Genomic DNA, 19,736 nt, shown 5'->3' with positions numbered 1-19,736 from the left:
TTATATATACAGAAATATTCTGGAAAGATGAAATATATCTGTTTTGGTTGTGAACCAGATCTCCTTCATTCTATTTACAAATTAATAGCTTCTGCCTTCCTACCTCTTTGTGTTCTATCCGTGTCCAAGTAACAGTATGGAGTCATGCCTAAGGCAGCCTGGATCTTGGGAAAGCACATGTGTGCACATGCACCCCTACTCCCAACCACACTCACTCACTCATATCTCCACATACACAACCGCACACCCGATTTCCCTGGAGCAGCATTAAGGCCATTTTTTGAATATGTGCTGTTCTTTACATATTATTTAATAGCATGAGGCATGCATGATGTGTTCCTAGAAGTGCTAGAAGGAATAACACCAAAGGGGTTAATGTAGAACACATATAGCAAATATTGTCAATTATTTTATTCAAATGTTTGGAACTTAAACACAAAATCATCATTAAGTTTTCACAAAATGAGGCATCTGTCGCTTGAAAGGCAAAAAATATTTCAGAAATATGTTTACAGAAATGTAAAAATATTAGGCATCAAGACAGATGTGAACGTATTCAGTAGCTTGTCTTGTCTGTCAGTCTTCCTCCGAGCTGAAGATCTTACTGTACTCGCTCAGCATGAGCTCAGCTATCTGGTTCTGGTAGACCATGTGGATCGCCATGTTTCCTGTTTCATTTTCAGCTCGCAGGAGGGTGGGTCCAAATACAATCCCTAAGCTTTGTGTGGACATGAGGTTCTTGGAGGCTTTGGCCACTATCCTGTGTAGAGAGAGAGAGAGAAAAGTAATTCCACTGGAGTTTGAAGTGAAGTTGTGGTTACTTTGGAGTGACTAAAAAAGGTTTTTCATTCAGGAAAAGTAACCGCATTACAACATTATTTAATCTTCTACCCTACATACTTTACTATATGGAAGTAGAACCTATGAGTTTTGGGGAAAGGATACATTACCTTGTCCAACTGTTTACCCCATAATACCTGAGCATTGTGAGTACTCCACAATATTTGTGAAATGAATGAGTGAGTATATTAAACAGTAAAAATGACTGTGAAGTTAACAAGATGCAGCCTTTAAAATGCTTAGAGACAATTGAGGAAACAGGTGAGAGGCATGCAAAAAAAAAAAATTAGAACTCAAAATAACCAGAACAATGTCTGTACAATTAGTAACTGAAGGTAGGCTTTTAAAAATTAAGTTTTTTTGTGATTAGCGGTGAGTAAAGTATTCCTGGAAAATGCTAATTGGAATGTGTTTTGTAGAGGAGATAGGTTCTGAGACAGTTTGGTATATGGCAAAATTCTAAGTGTCTCCATTCATTTGGACAGCCAATTTAGCTTACTGCCACAATAAAATGCAGAATCCTGTAGCATTTGCACAGGAAAAGAGCCCCATTGGAATCAAATATGTATTTGCTTGTGTGAGGATCCTATGGAGAGCTGGAATACCAATGAAACACTAGGATTTGGTTTTATTAATGGTAATGACTTGCCTGTTCCAACACAGGACTCCTAAAAAGAAAATAAAGCCCCATCCTAGAAACTGATAATTAAAAAAGTAATGCTATTCTGACGGCTGAAGCCTACTTGATTTTATATTAAAATTCAGAAGAGTGGGGTTTTAGTGATAAGGAAATAAGGACAGCATATGGAAAGACAGGGTGCTAAGAAATATCAAACTCTTCATTCTATCAGACATCTCAACCCAAGGGAAATAAGAGTGTAGAAAATAAAGCAAGGCAAAGGAACACTTTTTTACCAGACAGTGGGGTCTCGGGCTTCAGAGCTCAGTGTGGAACATTGTTGAGTTGGTTGGACTTTAGAGGCTTCTCTTTGTTTGGCCTAAGTGGGCCTACATACCTCTGAATCACAGGAGGCAGAAAGACTGGTATTATAGTAGTCCCCTCTTATCTTTGGGGGATATGCTCCAGGAACCCCACCCCCCAGCCAGTGGATGCCTGAAACCTTAGATAGCACCGAACTCAATTGCTATCTATTGGAACATGTTTCTCTTCCATCCACAGATGTAATGCCATTTCCATCTTAACTTAGCACTCGTCATGCACTGTGGCCATAACTTTTGCAGTCTGAGGTGCAACAGCAAACCTAGCACATGTTTATTTTTCCTTCTTGACAATTTCACAGATGGAAGATTCATTCTTACCATAAATCACAGCAACCTCAGCATACAATTTTTATTCTTTCCTTATTAAGTCGAGACCTTCCACCTTTCCACTGAAAGGAAGCATGTTACGGCTTCTCTTTGGCATATGTGAATTGCCAGCATCACTACTCTTATGCTTTGGGGGCCATTGTGAAGTAAAATAAGGAATCCTCGAACACAAGCACTGTGATGCCACAACATTGATCTAATAACTGGGAGGGCTACTCTATGAATGATGGCACCAGGGCAGACAGCTTGGAGACTCTGGACAAACGGAGGAGTTACGTCCCAGGTGGGAGAAGTCATCATGCTACTCAGAATGCTATGCCACTTATTAATTGCATATTTCTGGAATTTTGACTTTGGATAACTGAAACCATGGAAAGTGAAACCACAGATAAGGGGGACTGTTGCATTTTTTTTTCCCTTCACAAACCTGAATCTCTGAAGAACCACTTCTGTGACCAAGAGGCCATGCTGTCCATCTCTTGAAAGAGATTGAGCAGGGCCAATGCCACGTGTGTACTGCCTGGTACCTGCCCGCCACCAAGCAAGCTCATGGCACATGCTGTGGCCTGGAAAGCATATTTGACCTCACCAATGTTAATAATAATCAACTATTGTTCTAAGCAATTTTATTTTCTCATTTCATCATCATAACAATCCCATGAAGTAGCTTCTACTGTTAAGCTTGTTCAACAAATGAGAAGACTGAGAAGACTGAGTGATGTGACAGCCAGTGTCAGACAAACTGACGTTCAAGCCAAGGCAGTCTGGGTCCAGTACCTGTGGAAGCGTCACTGTCAGTGTCTGTAATGACTCCTGGCCCTAGTAACCGGGCCAACTTTTCACGCTGCCACCTTCCACGTGACTAAACGATCCATCATAAGAAGGTCCGAATTTTTGTTTCTCACTCTTAGAATTGTAATTGACAGCCTGGTGATAGTACATTTCTTGTGGGTAAAATGACTCAAATTTAGACTGAATATTAAGGATATTCTGCTTCCCATTTTCCCTTTTCTTCTGCTTTAAACAGAGAGCATTTGTACCTGTGAGCACTGTTGGCATGGCTACATTTCTGGAAGGGATTCTCATATTTTTAGAGTGTGAGTTATCTGAGACTTCAAATTTAAAGTTTCTTTTGGAATATAAGAAGCTATGCCACTTTGCTATTTCATTTGCCAAAATCCTATTGAGTGAATTAAGCATCCTCCTCTCTGTAGAGGGCAAGTGGAATGGACCTTTGCTTCTCTTTAACATGCCTATCTACCTCAGTTTAACATCTCTCCTGAGCATCTCCCAGATATGCATATTATAAAAGCCATTAGTAAGATTCACAATACAGGCAATGCAGGTTTTTCCCTTTTGGTTTTAAATTAATACCTTTTTATGATACTAACTGCTTCATTAATTCTACCACACACATACATTTTAGAGGCACATATGGAGACAGATAACATAAATAATCAATTGAGCACTTATTAGGTAAAAGTTGTTTTAATAACTTTACCCATTGGTAGCAAATGTCTAAATTGATAAGATTTATCTAGCAGAGAATAGGGCTCAGAGGTCATGGGCCATGGAGAAGGTAGAAGCAAAAGCAAGACTATTGAAGGTACAAAGGTGAATGGGGCATCTTGGCCAACAGGATAGTAGAAGAACATTAGGACTTGGAGTCCAGGAAATCTGAAAGGGCAAAAGGATAATGTAAACATTGACAGGATCAAAGATATAGTTACCTATTTAATTATGGCTATAATTTTAGTTGGTGCAGAGACAGTGAGATTAAGGTATCTATGAGCCAAAACTGAGACCCACAAAGGGGAGGCTAAAAATCAAGGGATATGCAAGAGCTCATTAGCGGAGGGACAGTCTGAGTTTATGGGAGTGGAAGCTGCGAAGGGGTCTATAGCTTTGGAGGAGCTTGGGTGGGTGGAGGGGTAACGAGGCTCTCAAGGGGGACTCAGGCCTTGAAGGGAGAGTAAGAAAACTGAAATGGGGCTAGACTATTTACTATTTCTGTAGCATTCTTTATATTTTTCCTGCTCAGCAAAAGACCTGGTCTTAGAAACCAGAGCAGGGCCAAATGTGGGGGAGGGAACCAAGGAAGTTTGAAAGGAGAAAGAGATTATGTAAAAGTAGAGGATTGAAGATGCAGTTATAGAAGAAAGAGTTGGAGGCTAGAGTTGTGTGTCCGAGTGCCTCCTTGGGGAAAGGCATGTGCCTGCATGGCTGAGTGTCCCTTGGGAGAAGGCTTCTCTAAGCCACTGGGCCATCGTGGGGGACTCCTGTAATGAATTTCTGCGAATGCATATTACCTAAATTTCCTGTGGAAAAATGTTCATTTTGTGCTTTTATGCATGTGTAAATATAAAATATTGATTCTACCTCAAACCTGTATCCTTTATGTGCCTTTCCCTGCACGTTTTCCATTTGCTTTTAATAAAACTTGAACTTAACGCATGTTTTAAATAATCTCATTTAAGTAAATTTAAAAGATAACGCATAGTTTTATATTCCTGTTATGTTTGCATTATTGCAGGTTAAATTTTTCAGCAGCTTGAGATTTTTTTCCTGAGTTAGGAAGATCAAGTTACTTGTAGTAACTTTTAAAAAAAGAGTCATTAAGAAAGAAGGTTAGATATAGTACTATACAGAACATAGGCTATCTTGCTTATTCAGTATTTCAAATGTGTGTGTATGTGTAAATATATGTAATCTATATAAATATATACATACACTTTATATGTATATAAATATATACATACACATGTATATATATTTATGTATATACAATACACACACACATATATATATACAATTTATTTGCTAAATATCAACCAAACAGTAGTTCATGTGTTAAGAAATCACTGTCTTTAGGTTAGAAAAGATGAAGGTAAAGATCGATTTGGGGTAAAAGTCACCAAATACTGCACTATATAATTCATGTTAACTGACTAATACATTTTCATATTAAAGTTTATGTGGGGATAGACATTTTCAGCAAAGAAGGCCCCTGAACTGGAGATGTCTGGGAAGATGTATTAATGCTGTTATAAATGTCATGATTCAAATGGAAGCTTACGTTTTCCCTACCATGCTGGACTCCTAAATAGTTAAGTAGTTGATTTAGGATCACAGAGAGAATCAACCACAATTTCAAATACATAGTTAGAATACTATCCTGCAAAATTATATTATTGTATATCTCTTTTTATATCTAATTATTACATCTCTCTCTTTTTTTTTTTTAAACCTCACATCAGGAGAAACCATAATTTTCACTCTTATTGTGGGGGAACAGCTAGGGATTATTTCTGAAGGTTTCAACTAGTAAAACATATGTAGAAAAGAAGCATAGGCTGCTGGAAGAAATAAAAAACCTTACATGAAATAATATAATTCAACTTAGTATCTTAGATGGAAAACTCTCAAAAACAGGTATACTTCAAGTAGCTTGAGCTTTAGTTTGTTGTTTAATTGTTGGTGGGGTGGATCTGATCCGGAAACTATATACATCTTTACCATGGCTTTGGCAATACCTTTCAATAAAGTTGGTTCTGTAAAACACCATTCCTCTCATATGCTTCATGAAAATGGCATTCCAATGTAAAAGTTTTGGAGAAAATTGAGTGCCACTTTTTCTTCTTGGATATTCACAATGCACAAAAGTATAAAGTCTCTGAAAAGTCCCGCAGAAAAAAAAAATCCTTGCCCATCTTTGTGTCCTCCCTAAATTACTTGAATCTTGTACGTAGATTTCTCTTTTTTGAGTAACACTGAAGAGTGTATATGAAGAAATGCTGCTCTCGTGTGTTTTGCTAAGGATCTACCATATACAAGTCTGAAAATGTTAGGAATTTTATCCTCCTATGCCACCCTGGCTTCACAGTTCTGTACCAGCTAACTCAGAAAGAAGTCAGATTCTGGTCATTCTGGCTAGTTCCACCCCTCTGGTAGGACTTAGGTTTCATTAGGTCCTTAAACTCCATGACTGTGTTGTAAATTTTGAGCTACCATTTAACCTGTTTTTAGCAAAGAAATGAAAGAAACTCCCCTTTTATGATAAAACAAAGGCCAAAAGGCAAAAAAACTAATCTGAATGAGAAAGGTAAAGGAAAGACATGGTTGGGACATTAACATGATAGTGGGCAGGAAGGCCCAAAAATATTTAGACCTTATGTCGGTATTTGGGAATTCCTCTTGATGTATGTTGACTCATCATTAATTTACTCCCAAGAAATCGTAGCAAAGATACCTGATTCTAAGCAACATGAGGAGCTCAAAGTTTAGTGCCTAACTTAAGAATGCTTAACTAACAGAAAAAAAAGGCCCCAAACTGCAATTCTTGAGAAAGGCTATTTATTTATACTGCTTAGTTTTAAATAGCCTGACAAAAATATGATTTTATGAATTTGTTCATGCAATAGCACCTCGTATGTATTCCTAGTAAAAGCAATTCTTATACCACTAAGTAAAATTCAAGTTTATAAAATCTTAAAATGAGTAAGAATTCATTTTTCTAGCAAGAGCTGAAAAGTGATACATAGTTTACAGCATAAAAGAAAGGAAATGTGAGTGCTACCTTTTGTCAGGCCCAAGTGGGAAGAACAGTGATACATCAATTTAAGTTTATTTTAGAAACAATTTATAATCCAGTGCTACAGATGTTGGACCCCCGGAAAAGAAATCCTCTCAAAAAAGCCTTATGCTGGGTAAGTTTTTCCCAAAATGAGCTGAATTACTAATTCAAAGAAATTTCTTAGTCGCGTGAAATCACAGCCAAATGACTCGAACTGAAAGAAAACTTTAATATACAACTAAAAATTAATGCTGAATTAAGAAGACCAAAGCCTTTAATAATAGTTCAGCTCCAAACAGATTTAAGGATGTGAACTTTCTTTTAAGTTTGTGCTTTACAGTTACTATAGTGACTTGCAAAGTGTGTTGAAAGCCACATGATTGCCTGGAGGACAACTCTCAAGTTATGAAGGTGTATTAGAAATGTTCCCCTCTCTATCTCTGGAATGCCATGATTTTCCAACACACATAACTTTGGAATAGTTTTACAAAATAAGGAGAGTGTGGTGGTAAATGTATTTCCGCCATCAGGTCACACCTGGCTTGCAAAATATAGCTCAGCTATTGCATGTGAAATGTTGTTAATTGTGACTTTGACCACTTAACTAAAGAGAGGCTGTTAAAAATAGAATAAATTTTCAATATGCTCAACTTATGTTTCCTATGTGCTATAACTATTTTGGGGGGGGATCCATGCTAACCATATGCTTGCCTACCCTCAATTTGCACAAACTATACTGCTATCTACACTGGCCTTTTTATAAGATTGAGGACTTAGCAGAAATTCCACCTTCTTCTTTAAAGTTATAGTTGTATGCCAGAAACATTCTCAAGTATTGGAAAAGCAGGAGAGCATTCACAAGTATTGTTGCATTTAACATTTGTGTGTTTTAAGGTGGTCATTCAAAGATAAATTCAGCCATTTTTTATATGCCAGTTTACATATCTGTTGGCTTAAATGAAAAGTCTTCAATTTTATATCTAAACATGTCACTCTTATTTTCCAAAATAACTATCATCCTCAATAGGAATTATTGCTATTTTCTGACATTTTTGCTTTTAAATAAAAGCAAAAAATTAGCTTTGAAGTTATCTGTATATAATTCGCAAGTATATTATAGCAAAGGAGCGTTATATGGCAGTTGAGTATTGATAGCTAACATGGCCAGATTCTTTGCATTTATTGAACCTCTTTGCATGAATTTCAATGCAGAAGATTGAAACATTTTCAATTATTCACTTGTTTCATATTTTATTGATTGAGCATTATAGTGATATTCTAAAGTATCTCTAAAGCAATATTTAGAATATTTAATAAGATGTGAGAACTAAAAAGTGAAAAAATGAATGGTCCACAGGCTTCAATTAATAATTGGTTTCTAATTGGAATATGTGTTCTGTAAGGTGTGATAACAAACACAGATAAAAATATCAGAACCAAAACCCTGACATAGTAGATAATACCAAAAAGAAACATTTACAGTAGTTACTGTTTGTTACTGTTAATACCTTTTATGTGCTAATGACTGTGCTTCAAATATATCACAAATTTTAAAGGCAAATTTTAAAATCAGCTTTAATTTCTTTTTTTTGATGATAAATGCATTCTATCAGAGAAAATTTGAAAACTTTAGAAGAGTATAATAAACACTGGTAACTCGATGTAACCATTTATTAGTTCATTAAAAATCTATTGTGTACTTACTATGTGTTTGACACTATTCTGGATATTAGGGATAATGCAATGAGTAAAATAGACAAAATCTCTGCTCAGATGAAGCTTACAAACTAGTGGGGAAAACAGACAACAAACCATACACAAAGCAATATAAAATGTGACTTCAGGCCCTGAAGTACTTCAAGAAAAGCTAAGAAAAAGAGAAGTAATGGTTCTTCCACCGACCCTAGGGAGCTTTAAAAAAAACACTGATGGCCTGGAATCCATTCCCAGAGATTCTCTTTTATTTAATATTGGGCAAGGCCAGGCTACCTTCATTTTTGAATGACCCCCAGGTAATACTAATGAGCAGAGAGTGGTAAGAACTGCTACATGTATTAGATGGAGTGCTCAGGGAAGCCCTCTCTAAGGAAGGGAGATTTGAGCAGAGCCCTGTCGAGGTGCACATATCAGGGGGAACGAGTGTTCCAGGCAGGGAATGGTAGGTACACCTGGTGGTGAGGAATGCAGAGCATAGAGCAGAGAATGCTCTCTGGCTGGAGGCCAGGGAGCAAAGGAAAGAGGTAAGAAATGCTGTGGAGGGACTTATTTCTAAAGGTGATGGAAATCATTTCTTGAGTTCGAGGAGAATGACACTGTTAGCATTTAGAGATGATAGAAATGTTTATATAATGTATCTACAGACAACTTTGAGAAAATGCACTTTATATAATTCTGTACCTGGCATTTTTCACTTCTAACAGGAATAATTCCTATGACTTATATATGTAATATAGATCACTTCATCATTACCATATATGGAAGAGAATGAATTGTGCCCTATGCTTTCTTAGTATAAGTGAGATAAATAAAAACTTTTGATGTACTCTTCCTCTACATTTTGGAGTGTTGATTTAGGCAGTAGTTCCCATTCAGGAGCAATATTGTACCTTGCCCCAAGCCCCACCCCTCCACCTATAAGGGATTTGGCAGTATCTGGAGACAGTTTTCATTGTCATGAGAATGTGGGGTGGGAAATTACTACTGGTGTCTAATGGGTAGAGGCAAAGGATGCTGCTAAACATGTTGCAATGCACAGGCAGCTCTGATGACAAAGAATTATCTGCCCCAAATGACAATAATGCTGCAGTTGAAGACCCCTGCCTTAGTGTAAAATAATAGAAATGTAACAACGCGATCAGTGGTTCTCAAACTTCACCCTTCAGGAAGATAATCTGGAAGGTATTAAAAGGCAGGTTGCTGGGCTCCACCTCCAGATTTCTGATTCAGCAAGTCCGGGGAGAGGCTTGATAAACGGCACTCCTGTCAAGTTCCCCAGCGGTAGCAGTACTGCCGGTCTGGCTGGGAACCACATCTTCAGAACCAGCACCACATTATCAAGTTATGGCTCTTTTTTCCTTAAAACATAACATGGGATGCGGGGGGAGGGGAGCCTATTAGTCCCGTTATATTATAATTAGTCCCAGTATTATAATTTGGTATTATTCTTTTTAAAAAATAGTCTGTCATTCTTTGAACTTAGGATTCTTTGAATTTAGGAAACGGGGAAGAAGTTAATAAAGCAAACAAGCAGCCATGTGTGTTTTCTCTCCCGTGAACACCTCCTGCCCACTTTCCTATTTAGAGTGTATGCTTTCATGTTTGCTTGTTTAACCCATTTTATTCTGTACAGCAAAACCAATACATGGTCTTTTGGGGGGGGAAAAAAAAAGTACTAATCAGAAGTATTGAAAAGTAAAAAGTAAAAACCTCCCCTGTTTCCTAGTCAAATTCCTTCATAACTATAATTAACAGATGGGTGTTCCTTCTGGATGTTTTTCTACTCATCTATCCATCTACCTATCTTTATCTATTTTTATATATATACACACGCACACACACACACAATTATATATATAATTTTTTTCCTTTTTAAAAAAGATGAAATAAAAAATACATAATGTGCTAAAATTTGCTTTTCCCCCCTTAACTATATATCACGGGCATGTTTCCAAGTCAGTACATATAAAAATACCTCATTCTTTTTTAAAAAGTTGTTACATTTCATAGTATGGAAATACCTTAATTTATTTAACCATTTCTCTGCTGCTAGGTTTTTAGGTTGCTTCTTCTAATTCTTTGCTATTACAGACAATGCTACAATAAAATCCTTGCATATGTAGATTTCTAAGTTTCTTTATGTCTTAAGAGTAACTTTTCATTACTTTTGTGGCACATACAATCTCCCAATTCTTGTGTTTCTCAATTTAGTTAAGTTCTTATGTAGTCATATATAGTACCATTTCTTTTAGATTTTTATCTTTGTTTTTATTATAAAATTCATCCATTTAAAGAGATCAGATAACTATTATCAAGGTCTTGTTTTTAAAAATCATTTTAAATAGTTTTGAAAAGCATATCATCTAATTCATTGTATTTTTGTTGTGTGAAATTTGATGGTAATCTAAATTTATTTTTTTTCCTGGAAGCCAGTTAATTTTCCCTATGACATTTGTTGAATAAACCAACACTCCCCATTGATTTGTGATACTGCTTTTTTTGTGCAGATTGCCTGCACTCGGCCACACACCCGGGTATACAGTACTGTGCTGATTATCTCTATGTATGTACATATGTATGTATATATATTTTTTTCTTTTTTTTTTTTTTTTGAGACAGAGTCTCACTCTGTCACCCAGGCTGGAATGCAGTGACATTATTTCGGCTCACTGAAGCCTCCACCTCCCAAGGTGAAGCAATTCTCATACCTTAGCTCCCAAATAGCCACGCTTTACCATGCCTGGCTAATTTTTTGTATTTTTAGTAGAGACAGGGTTTTGCTGTATTGGCCAGGCTGGTCTCGAACTCCTGACCTAAAGTGATCCGCCCCTCTCAGCCTCCCACAGGGCTGGGATTACAGGTGTGAGCTGCTGTGCCTGGCCTCTGTATTTTGATCCAGTACTCTGCTGTTTAAATCACTGTAACTTTACGGTATATTGGGATATTTCTTCTCCCATTTTTTTCTTTTATTTGGAAGTAAGAGAAAATTTTCAGGTGAACTTTTTCAGATAAACAAAATGACCCTGAGAAAGACTGAAAATTTGATCCAAGCCACACAGGAAGTAAGTGGCGGAGCCTAGATTAAGATGCAGATCTTTATTACTCTGTGATATAAATGTACTTTCTGCAAATAGCTAAGATGCAAGAATTTTGAGTTTGACATCAAGGGACTTCTTAATGGAGAGGCCTGAGACCTGAGGAAGACTTGGGGAAAAAAGTGAGGCAGAGTCAACAGGAAGTCTTGGGTGACATATTTTGATTTTTTAATCACCTAATTCACATCCAAGGATATATCTGCACAGATAAGCATGTTCAGATGGAAGAAAAACCAAAATAACATGTATTACTTTTTTTCCAGATTCACACAGATTTAAAAACTTCTGAAAGCATTCATATCTCATTGTAAATAGAAATGCCCTATTAGCAAAATGATTATTTCAGTTATTGCTTTTTTTTTTAGGTATTTTTCCTCATGCTTTTAAAATGATTTTAGCCATTTGCATTTAACTGTCTCTGCAGTAAAAGAATTCTTAATTTTTATTCCCTGAGCTCTGCTGATACACAAATAACCACTGATAATATCAACATCCTGGGAAGGCATTGCTCTGCGTTTAGGAGAGAAAGGCTAGAAAATATATTATGTTGGGAGTACTTTTAGAAATAAAAAAATTGTAAGACTGTCATTATTTTCTACCTGAATTTGTCCAATATAGCTGTTTAAAAACTGTATGTGAGGCCAGGCACGGTGGCTCACGCCTGTAATTCCAGCACTTTGGAAGGCCGAGGTGGGCGGATCAGGAGGTCAGGAAATTGAGACTATCCTGACTAACACAGTGAAACCCCGCCTCTACTAAAAATACAAAAAAATTAGCCGGGTGTGGTCGCGGGCGCCTGTAGTCCCAGCTACTGGGGAGGCTGAGGCAGGAGAATGGCGTGAACCCAGGAGGCGGAGCTTGCCGTGAGCCCAGATGGGGCCACTGCACTCCAGCCTGGGCGACAGGGCAAGACTCCGTCTTGGGGGAAAAAAAACAAAACCTGGTATGTGCTAGTAATATTTTAGACAGAATATTGAGTGTTGTGCATGGATCAGCATTAATTAAGCCAAGCAGAATAATGCACCTAATTATAAGTTATTAGTGGAATATATAGTACTTAAATATTTGCCTTGTGATGTTAGATAAACGTAAAAGGAATATTTTTAGTATGCAGAGTATTCCTCACCTTTTGTTTTTCCTTTTTATGTAGGTGAAGAGAAGAGCCACTTTACTTTTCATTAAAGTCACTTGCATAAAATCTTTAGCAGTTTTCTTGAGAATTGTCTCCTTGTTTAAAAGGTTGCAAAATAGTCAAAGGAGAATCAATTGCAATTTGAGTATCATCATCCAATTTGTGCTTAGTTTTACTTTCTGAGGAAAAATAAGTTTTAGACTTTTTTTTTTTTTTGAGACAGAGTCTCACTCTGTTACCCAGGCTGAAGTGCAGTGGCATGATCTGGACTCACTGCAACCTCTGCCGCTCTGGTTCAAGTAATTCTCCTGCCTCAGCTCTCGAGTAGCTGGGATTACAGGCACCCACTACCACATCCTGTTAATTTTTGTAATTTTAGACAGGGTTTCACCACGTTGACCAGGCCGATTTCAAACTCCCTACCTAAGGGATCCGCCCGGTCCCCCAAAGTGCTGGGATTACACGTGTGAATCACCGCACCTGGCCAGTTTTAGACACTTTCTGCAGTGACTTTAAGAGGGAAGCTGTAAAACTAGTGAGCACCAAGGTGAATGTGCCCAGAGTGTGCCTTCTAAATGGAAGAGCACAGGAACTGAAAGTGTTTGGTTCGCCGGGGGAGGGGGAAGAATATTTAGGGAAGCCATGATGACTCAATGCAAAGAGCCATGACATGAAAGAAAGAGTCAACTTTCCTCTTGTAATCCAGCTACTGGAATTGGCCCAGAGATGGATTTTACCTTTGTATGAAGAATATAGTGTTGTGAAAATAGAAAAGACTGCTTCAAAACAGTAATGCATTTACATATACTATGGAAAATTTAGAAAATGCAGATAAAGATAAAATAAGAATCACTCATAATTCTACTACTTAGACATTACCGCTATTAATCTTTGGTATAGATTTTCCCCCCATATATACTGGCAAAGCATTGGGAGCCCCTATAAAAGATATTAAATATTTTATCCCAAAAAAAAAGGCTATGAGTTCCCCATCAAAAGAAGTATTCAGGCAGGATGTTTGAGATTCCTGTATTAGATGGAAGGTTGAACAATCTTTGAAGTGTGGTTTGGGCTGCCGGATTAATGATGAAAGAATGAGCATTCTGGGAAAGTCAAAGTATCATTTGGGGATAAGATGAGGTAGTAGATAATGGCTGAGGCTTCTTCTCTACCCTTCCTTGTACCTTGGGCCTTTCCCCAAGGTTCAGTCAGCAGCACTGTGGCCTCAGTTCATGGGTGATACACCAGAAAAGCAGAAGTGCTTTTAATTTTTGCAAGGCAAGGCGTTTGAGTTGCAAAGGATTGTGCTTTTGAGTTTCAAAAGCCTAAGTGCCAAAGGCCTCAGAGCTGCAGCCAAAATATGGACGGACTGATCAGTAGATTGGAAGGTAGATAAAGAGCCAGGCTACTTTGCTGCCAGACTAGAGAAAGATTTTCTGGACTTGGGGAGGGAGGGTTAAAGAAAGGTGAGATGAGTATGTGGCCCAGGCCCTCGTCCTTCCTACTCCCATTCCCTGGGAGTGCAGGCTGTTAGAAGGTTTGAGGGATCCTTGAGAATCAGATCTGTATTCTTCTCTTTGGGGAAGACCTAGTAGTATGGCAGGATTCCAGAACTGCCTACACGTAGTATATTAGGAGCAGTTAAGTAGAAATTGCTGCTTTGTATATCTAAGCAGGGTGGCCAAAGATAGCTTCACAGAGTACTCCGTGAAGAGTGACTGAGATCCAGACCTGGGATTGGAAGTTGGGGATGATGACTGCAAATGAAAAGGGAATGAAGACCAGACTGCAGAGGTGAGAAAAGTTAGACAATTTCTCTGCTGCTAATCTACTTTATTATCTTTCTCCAGCAGAATATAAATGCCTTAGGCACAAGGACTTTATCTGTTTTTGCTTAGTGCTGTATCCATAGACTAAGATTAGTGTTTGGCTCAGTATTAAGTGCTCAATAAGTATTTGTTGAAATGTTGCATTAATGGATATTCTGTCTGCCCTTCCACCAAATGCTTCGGCTCTACGTAGCCCTCCAGAACTAATGATATCACCAGAAAAAATCTGGAAGACAGTCTTAACTGACCAAATTCAAGTCATTTAGAAGAATAGGGCCTTGAAAGATAAATTAATTTTAATGTTGGCATAATAATTACATTTCTTGCACACCTAAATTTCATATGTACTATGAGAGGACAAGAAGACGAAGGCAAAAATAAAAAGCGCAACTATTTGAGAACTTAAGGGCCTGTAATTGTTCAGTGTGTCTTTCTTTCCCATATACTATCTGACAATGAGTTTCCAACATGTAACTAATTTGAACAAAACTGGCGTGAGAGGAATTTAGAATAGAGAGTAATTTTTATCTGTTTTATACTATGGTTGGATTGAAGCTAAAGATAATGATGCCATTTTTTTTGGCCATCTAAAATTTGACCATATAATTTTATTTTCGGTAAAATGCTTGATGCATCTGCAGAAATATAAACCCTTTCAAAATGTGTATAATACTTTGCTCAAAGATAGAAAATAATTTATTTTGCATTTACACATATAAATTTATCATCTGTACTACGGTGAAGGAATGAATTGTGCCAGTTTCTGCATATGTCCCTGTAAATATGGATGCTGGGCTAACTCATGATTCTATCGTCCAGCACGTAGGACTGTCATCACCTGTTCTAAGAATTTCTACATGAAATGCCTCATCTTTTAGGGACCACTATCAAGCATTATATTAAGCTTTATAACAGAGAACTCTTCGTCTGTTAAGGGACCATTCGTACATTTGCCAATTTGATAATTATGGTGGCTACTTTGGTTGCAGAGATGGGTCACTCAGATCTCCTTTCAAGGAAGGACTCCCTGCATAGTTGCAGGGGTAGCTGGTGGCTTCCAGCTATCTGCTTCTTCAGGGTTTGCCTCAATTAAAATAAGCCTCCTTGCTCAAGAACACTGACTGATCCATCAACATATATTTTATGTATGTATATATGTATGTATGTATTTTAGAGACAAGGGCTTGCTCTGTCACCCAGGCTAGAGTGCAGTGGCACAATCATAGCTCACTGTAACCTCAAACTTCTGGGGTCAAGCGATCTTCCCCCCTCGACCTGCTGAGTAGCTAGGACTACAGGTGTGTACCACCATGCCCGGCTAATTAAAAAAAATTTTTTTTTTTGTAGAGATGGGGTCTCACTATGTTTCCCAGGCTGGTCTTGAATTCCTGGCCTCAGGTGATCTTCCCGCCTCAGCCTTCTGAAGTGCTGGGATTACAGGTGTGAGCCACTGCTCTGGTCCCCACTCAGTCAGGCAGTATAAAGGCTGGACCATTTCTGCCCACTGTGAGTCAACTTTGACAGGCTCTATGTGTCCCACAACTTCCTGGGGGTCTGACTGAAGCTTTCTTGGGACTGCACTTCAGTTCAGCTTATTCCTCTGCCCAATCCTGTTGCCACCTCCTTCCTTCCACAGTGGTTAACCTTTAACAATGCCCTGATTGCCAAACTCTGTTTCAGGGGCTCCTTCTGGAGAACTGAATCCATGATTATTGGTTCTGTGAGTGGTCCCAGAAAGCTAGCAATAAGACGGAGATTTGGAGCTGGGTCACTCGCAGCCTGACTGGCAATGAGGAGTTCATTGATGGTGGCAGGTGGAATGCAGACGGGTCCTGGCACAAGGTAGCAGTCCAGTTGTGGAAGCTCGCCCTGGTGGTGAATTAGGGCATTAGATCTGTGGAGGAGACTAGCTGGTATAATGTATGAGGCATTTAGAAATGATAGTGGGAGGTCGTGGGTAGTAACTCAGTAACTCGAAGGTTAATGAAATTGAAGGGCTGTTGCTAAGCGTTGTTGATCTTCTACAGAAAACTCATATGTGATTATAGGGGCCTTTACTCTGTAAATGAGGGCTGACTGTAGGAGAGTCCATTACAGAACTAGGCTCACTGATTGCAATGGGGACGCTGAGACACTGGTAATAGAGGCCAGGTGGTGGGGCTTAATTACTAGAAGCCAGGTAGATGCAATTTTAATATATAAGTAGCAGGGCTGAGGGGCAACCAAGGGGGCCCGACTCACAGAATTATGAGATGGTCACTAGAACATAGCACCCTCTGGAACAAAATAAATGGGCAGTCAGGAAGGATGCTATTCTGTGTATATCATTGTATTTGAACATTATATCGAATTACTGTCTTCTAAGCTACTGTTGCTTTCTGGGCAAGTGGAGCTTCTTGGATCCAGGCACCAGCTGTCAAGGCAAAGAGTCACTATCTAGGCAGGAGTAATTTAGTGTGATCAAAGGGAGGAGGCAAGGTTGCTGTTACACCAGGGGGACAGGGTGGTACCCAGATGATCCGCATAGGGCTTCCAAGTTCTCTGTTGCCCAGTTGTGATGGGTCATGAACAGGGCAGAAATTCTTGTCTGAGAAGACATGGTACACAGCTTAGATCTCTCATGGATAAGGGTCTGGGACATTGCATCTAGGGCACCCACCGTGACCAGCAGAGACCATTGTTGAGGATGAGGGCAATCTCAAATAGAGAGTGGAGGACGGAGACAATGAGCTGGGCTCAGGTCCAGCTGTAGCTACAGAGCTTGTAGTTGTTCTTCTAAAGTTTCCTCTTCAAAGGTCTCCTCTCTCCCTGAGAGTCTTGGGGGAGCTGCTTCTCAAATGTGAACATGATGAAGAACACACTCCGAGCACCACAAAGGGTGGACTGTGCTGGACACTTGATGTACACCCAGGTCTCTCTTTGAGGAAAGACTTGTTGCCCAGTTTCCAGGTGTCAAGTCCACAGGCAGCTTCGGCTGTCAGCCCCTGCAGGGTTTGCCTCAGCTGAGGAGAGCCACCTCACCCCAAGAGACTCTTGGAGACAGCCCATGGCCAATGACTAATTGCAGTGAGCGTATCAAGGCCAAGCCATCTTCATCCTCCTGGAGACAACTGTGATGGGCCCTGGATGCCCCAGAGCTTCTGTGGGTGGCCAGGCTTTGTTGGGTCCAATGTCATCGTTTGGCTTGTCTTTCTGCCCCATGCTGCTCCATCTTTACTTCTGTTGGTGTTAATGGGTAACTCGTGCCATGTTAAATCCAACCTATGACAGCAGCTGTGAGCTCTGGGGAGTCAGAGAATTTCCAATAGAAATAGAGCTGGTTCATGAAAGAGAAGACTTAAAATCGAATATGGAGCCTAGATCTGAACAGCTTTGTGTCCACGCATCATTTCCCTCCCCTTTGAATTCGTGCTTAATTATCAGCAAAACCGTGATAAAATCATCACACTATATCTGTATAGTACTTTATATTTTCCAAACTTGTTCTGATCATTCTAGGGCACAAATTCTCTATCCAGTGTGCGTATTAATATCATCTGTGGAGCATTCAAAACCATGTTAACCTCTGGGACCCATCCAAATGGTTTGCAGTTAGGCCTGGGTACATTTTAAAAGCTCTGCATGTGATGCTCTTCTGCCTGGAGGAAAGAACCATTGCTCTTGATCTGGAAGCTCAAAATCTTAAGTGCTAGTTCTATAGGTACTGACTGTGTGATCTTAGATGGGCCCTAGCAGTTCTCTGAGCCTCAAATTCATCATTTAGAAAGTGAAGTTAATGGCGAAACTGATCATAGGTTGTTTTGAAGATTAAATTTTAAAATGTATGTGAAAACCCTTTGCAAACTATAGAAACATTTCTTTTTTCTCGAGACTGATTTACATTCTTGTTTCCTATGCTGGAGTGCAATGGCACTGTCCCGGCTCACTGCAACCTTCGCCTCCCCAGTTCAATCAGTTCTCCCCATTGTTTTTTTTGTATTTTTAGTAGAGACAGGATATCACCATGTTGACCAGGCTGGTCTCGAACTCCTGACCTCAGGTGATCCACCCACCTCGGCCTCCCAAAGTGCTGGGATTATAGCTGTGAGCCACCACGCCCAGCCAGAAACATTAATTTTTATTATATGTGATTACATTTTCTTCTGTCAATTGTTGTCTTATAAACAAGGAAAGGGAGATTAGAACTCACTGGTTTCCCACTCTGGCGCAGGCTTTCAATAAAGGAAAGGAATTGCACAGAGATTCTGATTTGGTAGTTCAGGGTTGAGACCCAGGACTCAGAGTTTCTAAAAAGCTTCACAGATGAGCCTGATGTGCAGCCAGGGTTAGGGACTTCTTGGTTAATGATCTGTCCAAAGGTTACACAGTGCTAATAAAGTCAAAGAACAGGGACTCAACTCTAGCCCTTTCCATGCCTCTCCAGAGTTTTATCTACTATTATCCATGCTGAGTGCTCTTTCGTGTACATACTTATTGTAACATTGCATGTTAATCATAAAATATAATAATAGAGATAAAAGAGATTTTGAATTTAAAACATTGTATAAATATAATGTGTTATGATTATTAAATGTTAAAATAATTACTCCTATCCCATTAGCGCTAAGTCATATGATTTGTGTGCTTTTAGTAAGGGGTGAAACTCTGTAGGTAACACAAGCTATTTTTAAGATTATATGAACCAAGCATAAATTAAACAATGTGACACCAAGGCTGAAATAATGTACGCAAGTACTAAATGAAACGTTTGAGGGAATTCAAAATAGAGTAATGAACTGTTACCTACTGTTCCCCTATCTTGAACATGCTGACTTAATGTGGCATCATGAAGGAAGAGAATGGAATAAAGAGAGAGAGAAGGATGCACAGAGAAATGAAGATCATTTTCGTGTGATCATGACCAGGCCATTCATATTTCTCATATAGCCTGGAAACAATTTCATACTTATTGGAAGATGTGACCTTTAAATGTTCCTTACTTGCAAAAAGACAAATATTCTCGGAGCAAGGTGTTAGCTGGTGGACTCATCTGTCCTGCCTGCCCTTCAATTGGAGGCCACTGCAGGGAGAATGCAGACTGGAGTGGAGCAAGTGTGGTACTTATTTTTTACATTTCCAGACTTTAGGGTAAGCTCTCTTTGACAGCTCCCTGATTTCTTTAACACAGCAAATCTGTAATCAGTGTAGATATGTTAAAATGCGATTTTTTACAGTGAATTGAC

General features: G+C 38.9%; 1 protein-coding gene across 1 annotated transcript in view; it reads right to left on the bottom strand.

Moving 5' to 3' along the window:
* Positions 1-396: 396 nt before the first annotated feature.
* ARHGAP15 (Rho GTPase activating protein 15) overlaps positions 397-19,736 on the bottom strand; it is a 630,040-nt gene continuing 610,700 nt past the window's right edge. The window contains exon 14 of the mRNA XM_011935698.1: positions 397-760. Coding sequence (XP_011791088.1) covers positions 577-760 — 184 coding nt within the window. The 3' untranslated portion in view covers positions 397-576. The remainder of the gene's footprint in view (positions 761-19,736) is intronic.

Source organism: Colobus angolensis, unplaced genomic scaffold, assembly GCF_000951035.1.
Source record: "Colobus angolensis palliatus isolate OR3802 unplaced genomic scaffold, Cang.pa_1.0 Scaffold147, whole genome shotgun sequence".
NCBI classification, from domain to species: domain Eukaryota; kingdom Metazoa; phylum Chordata; class Mammalia; order Primates; family Cercopithecidae; genus Colobus; species Colobus angolensis.
The sequence above is the reverse complement of the archived record's forward strand: the minus strand, read 5'-3'. Positions and strand labels throughout refer to the sequence as shown.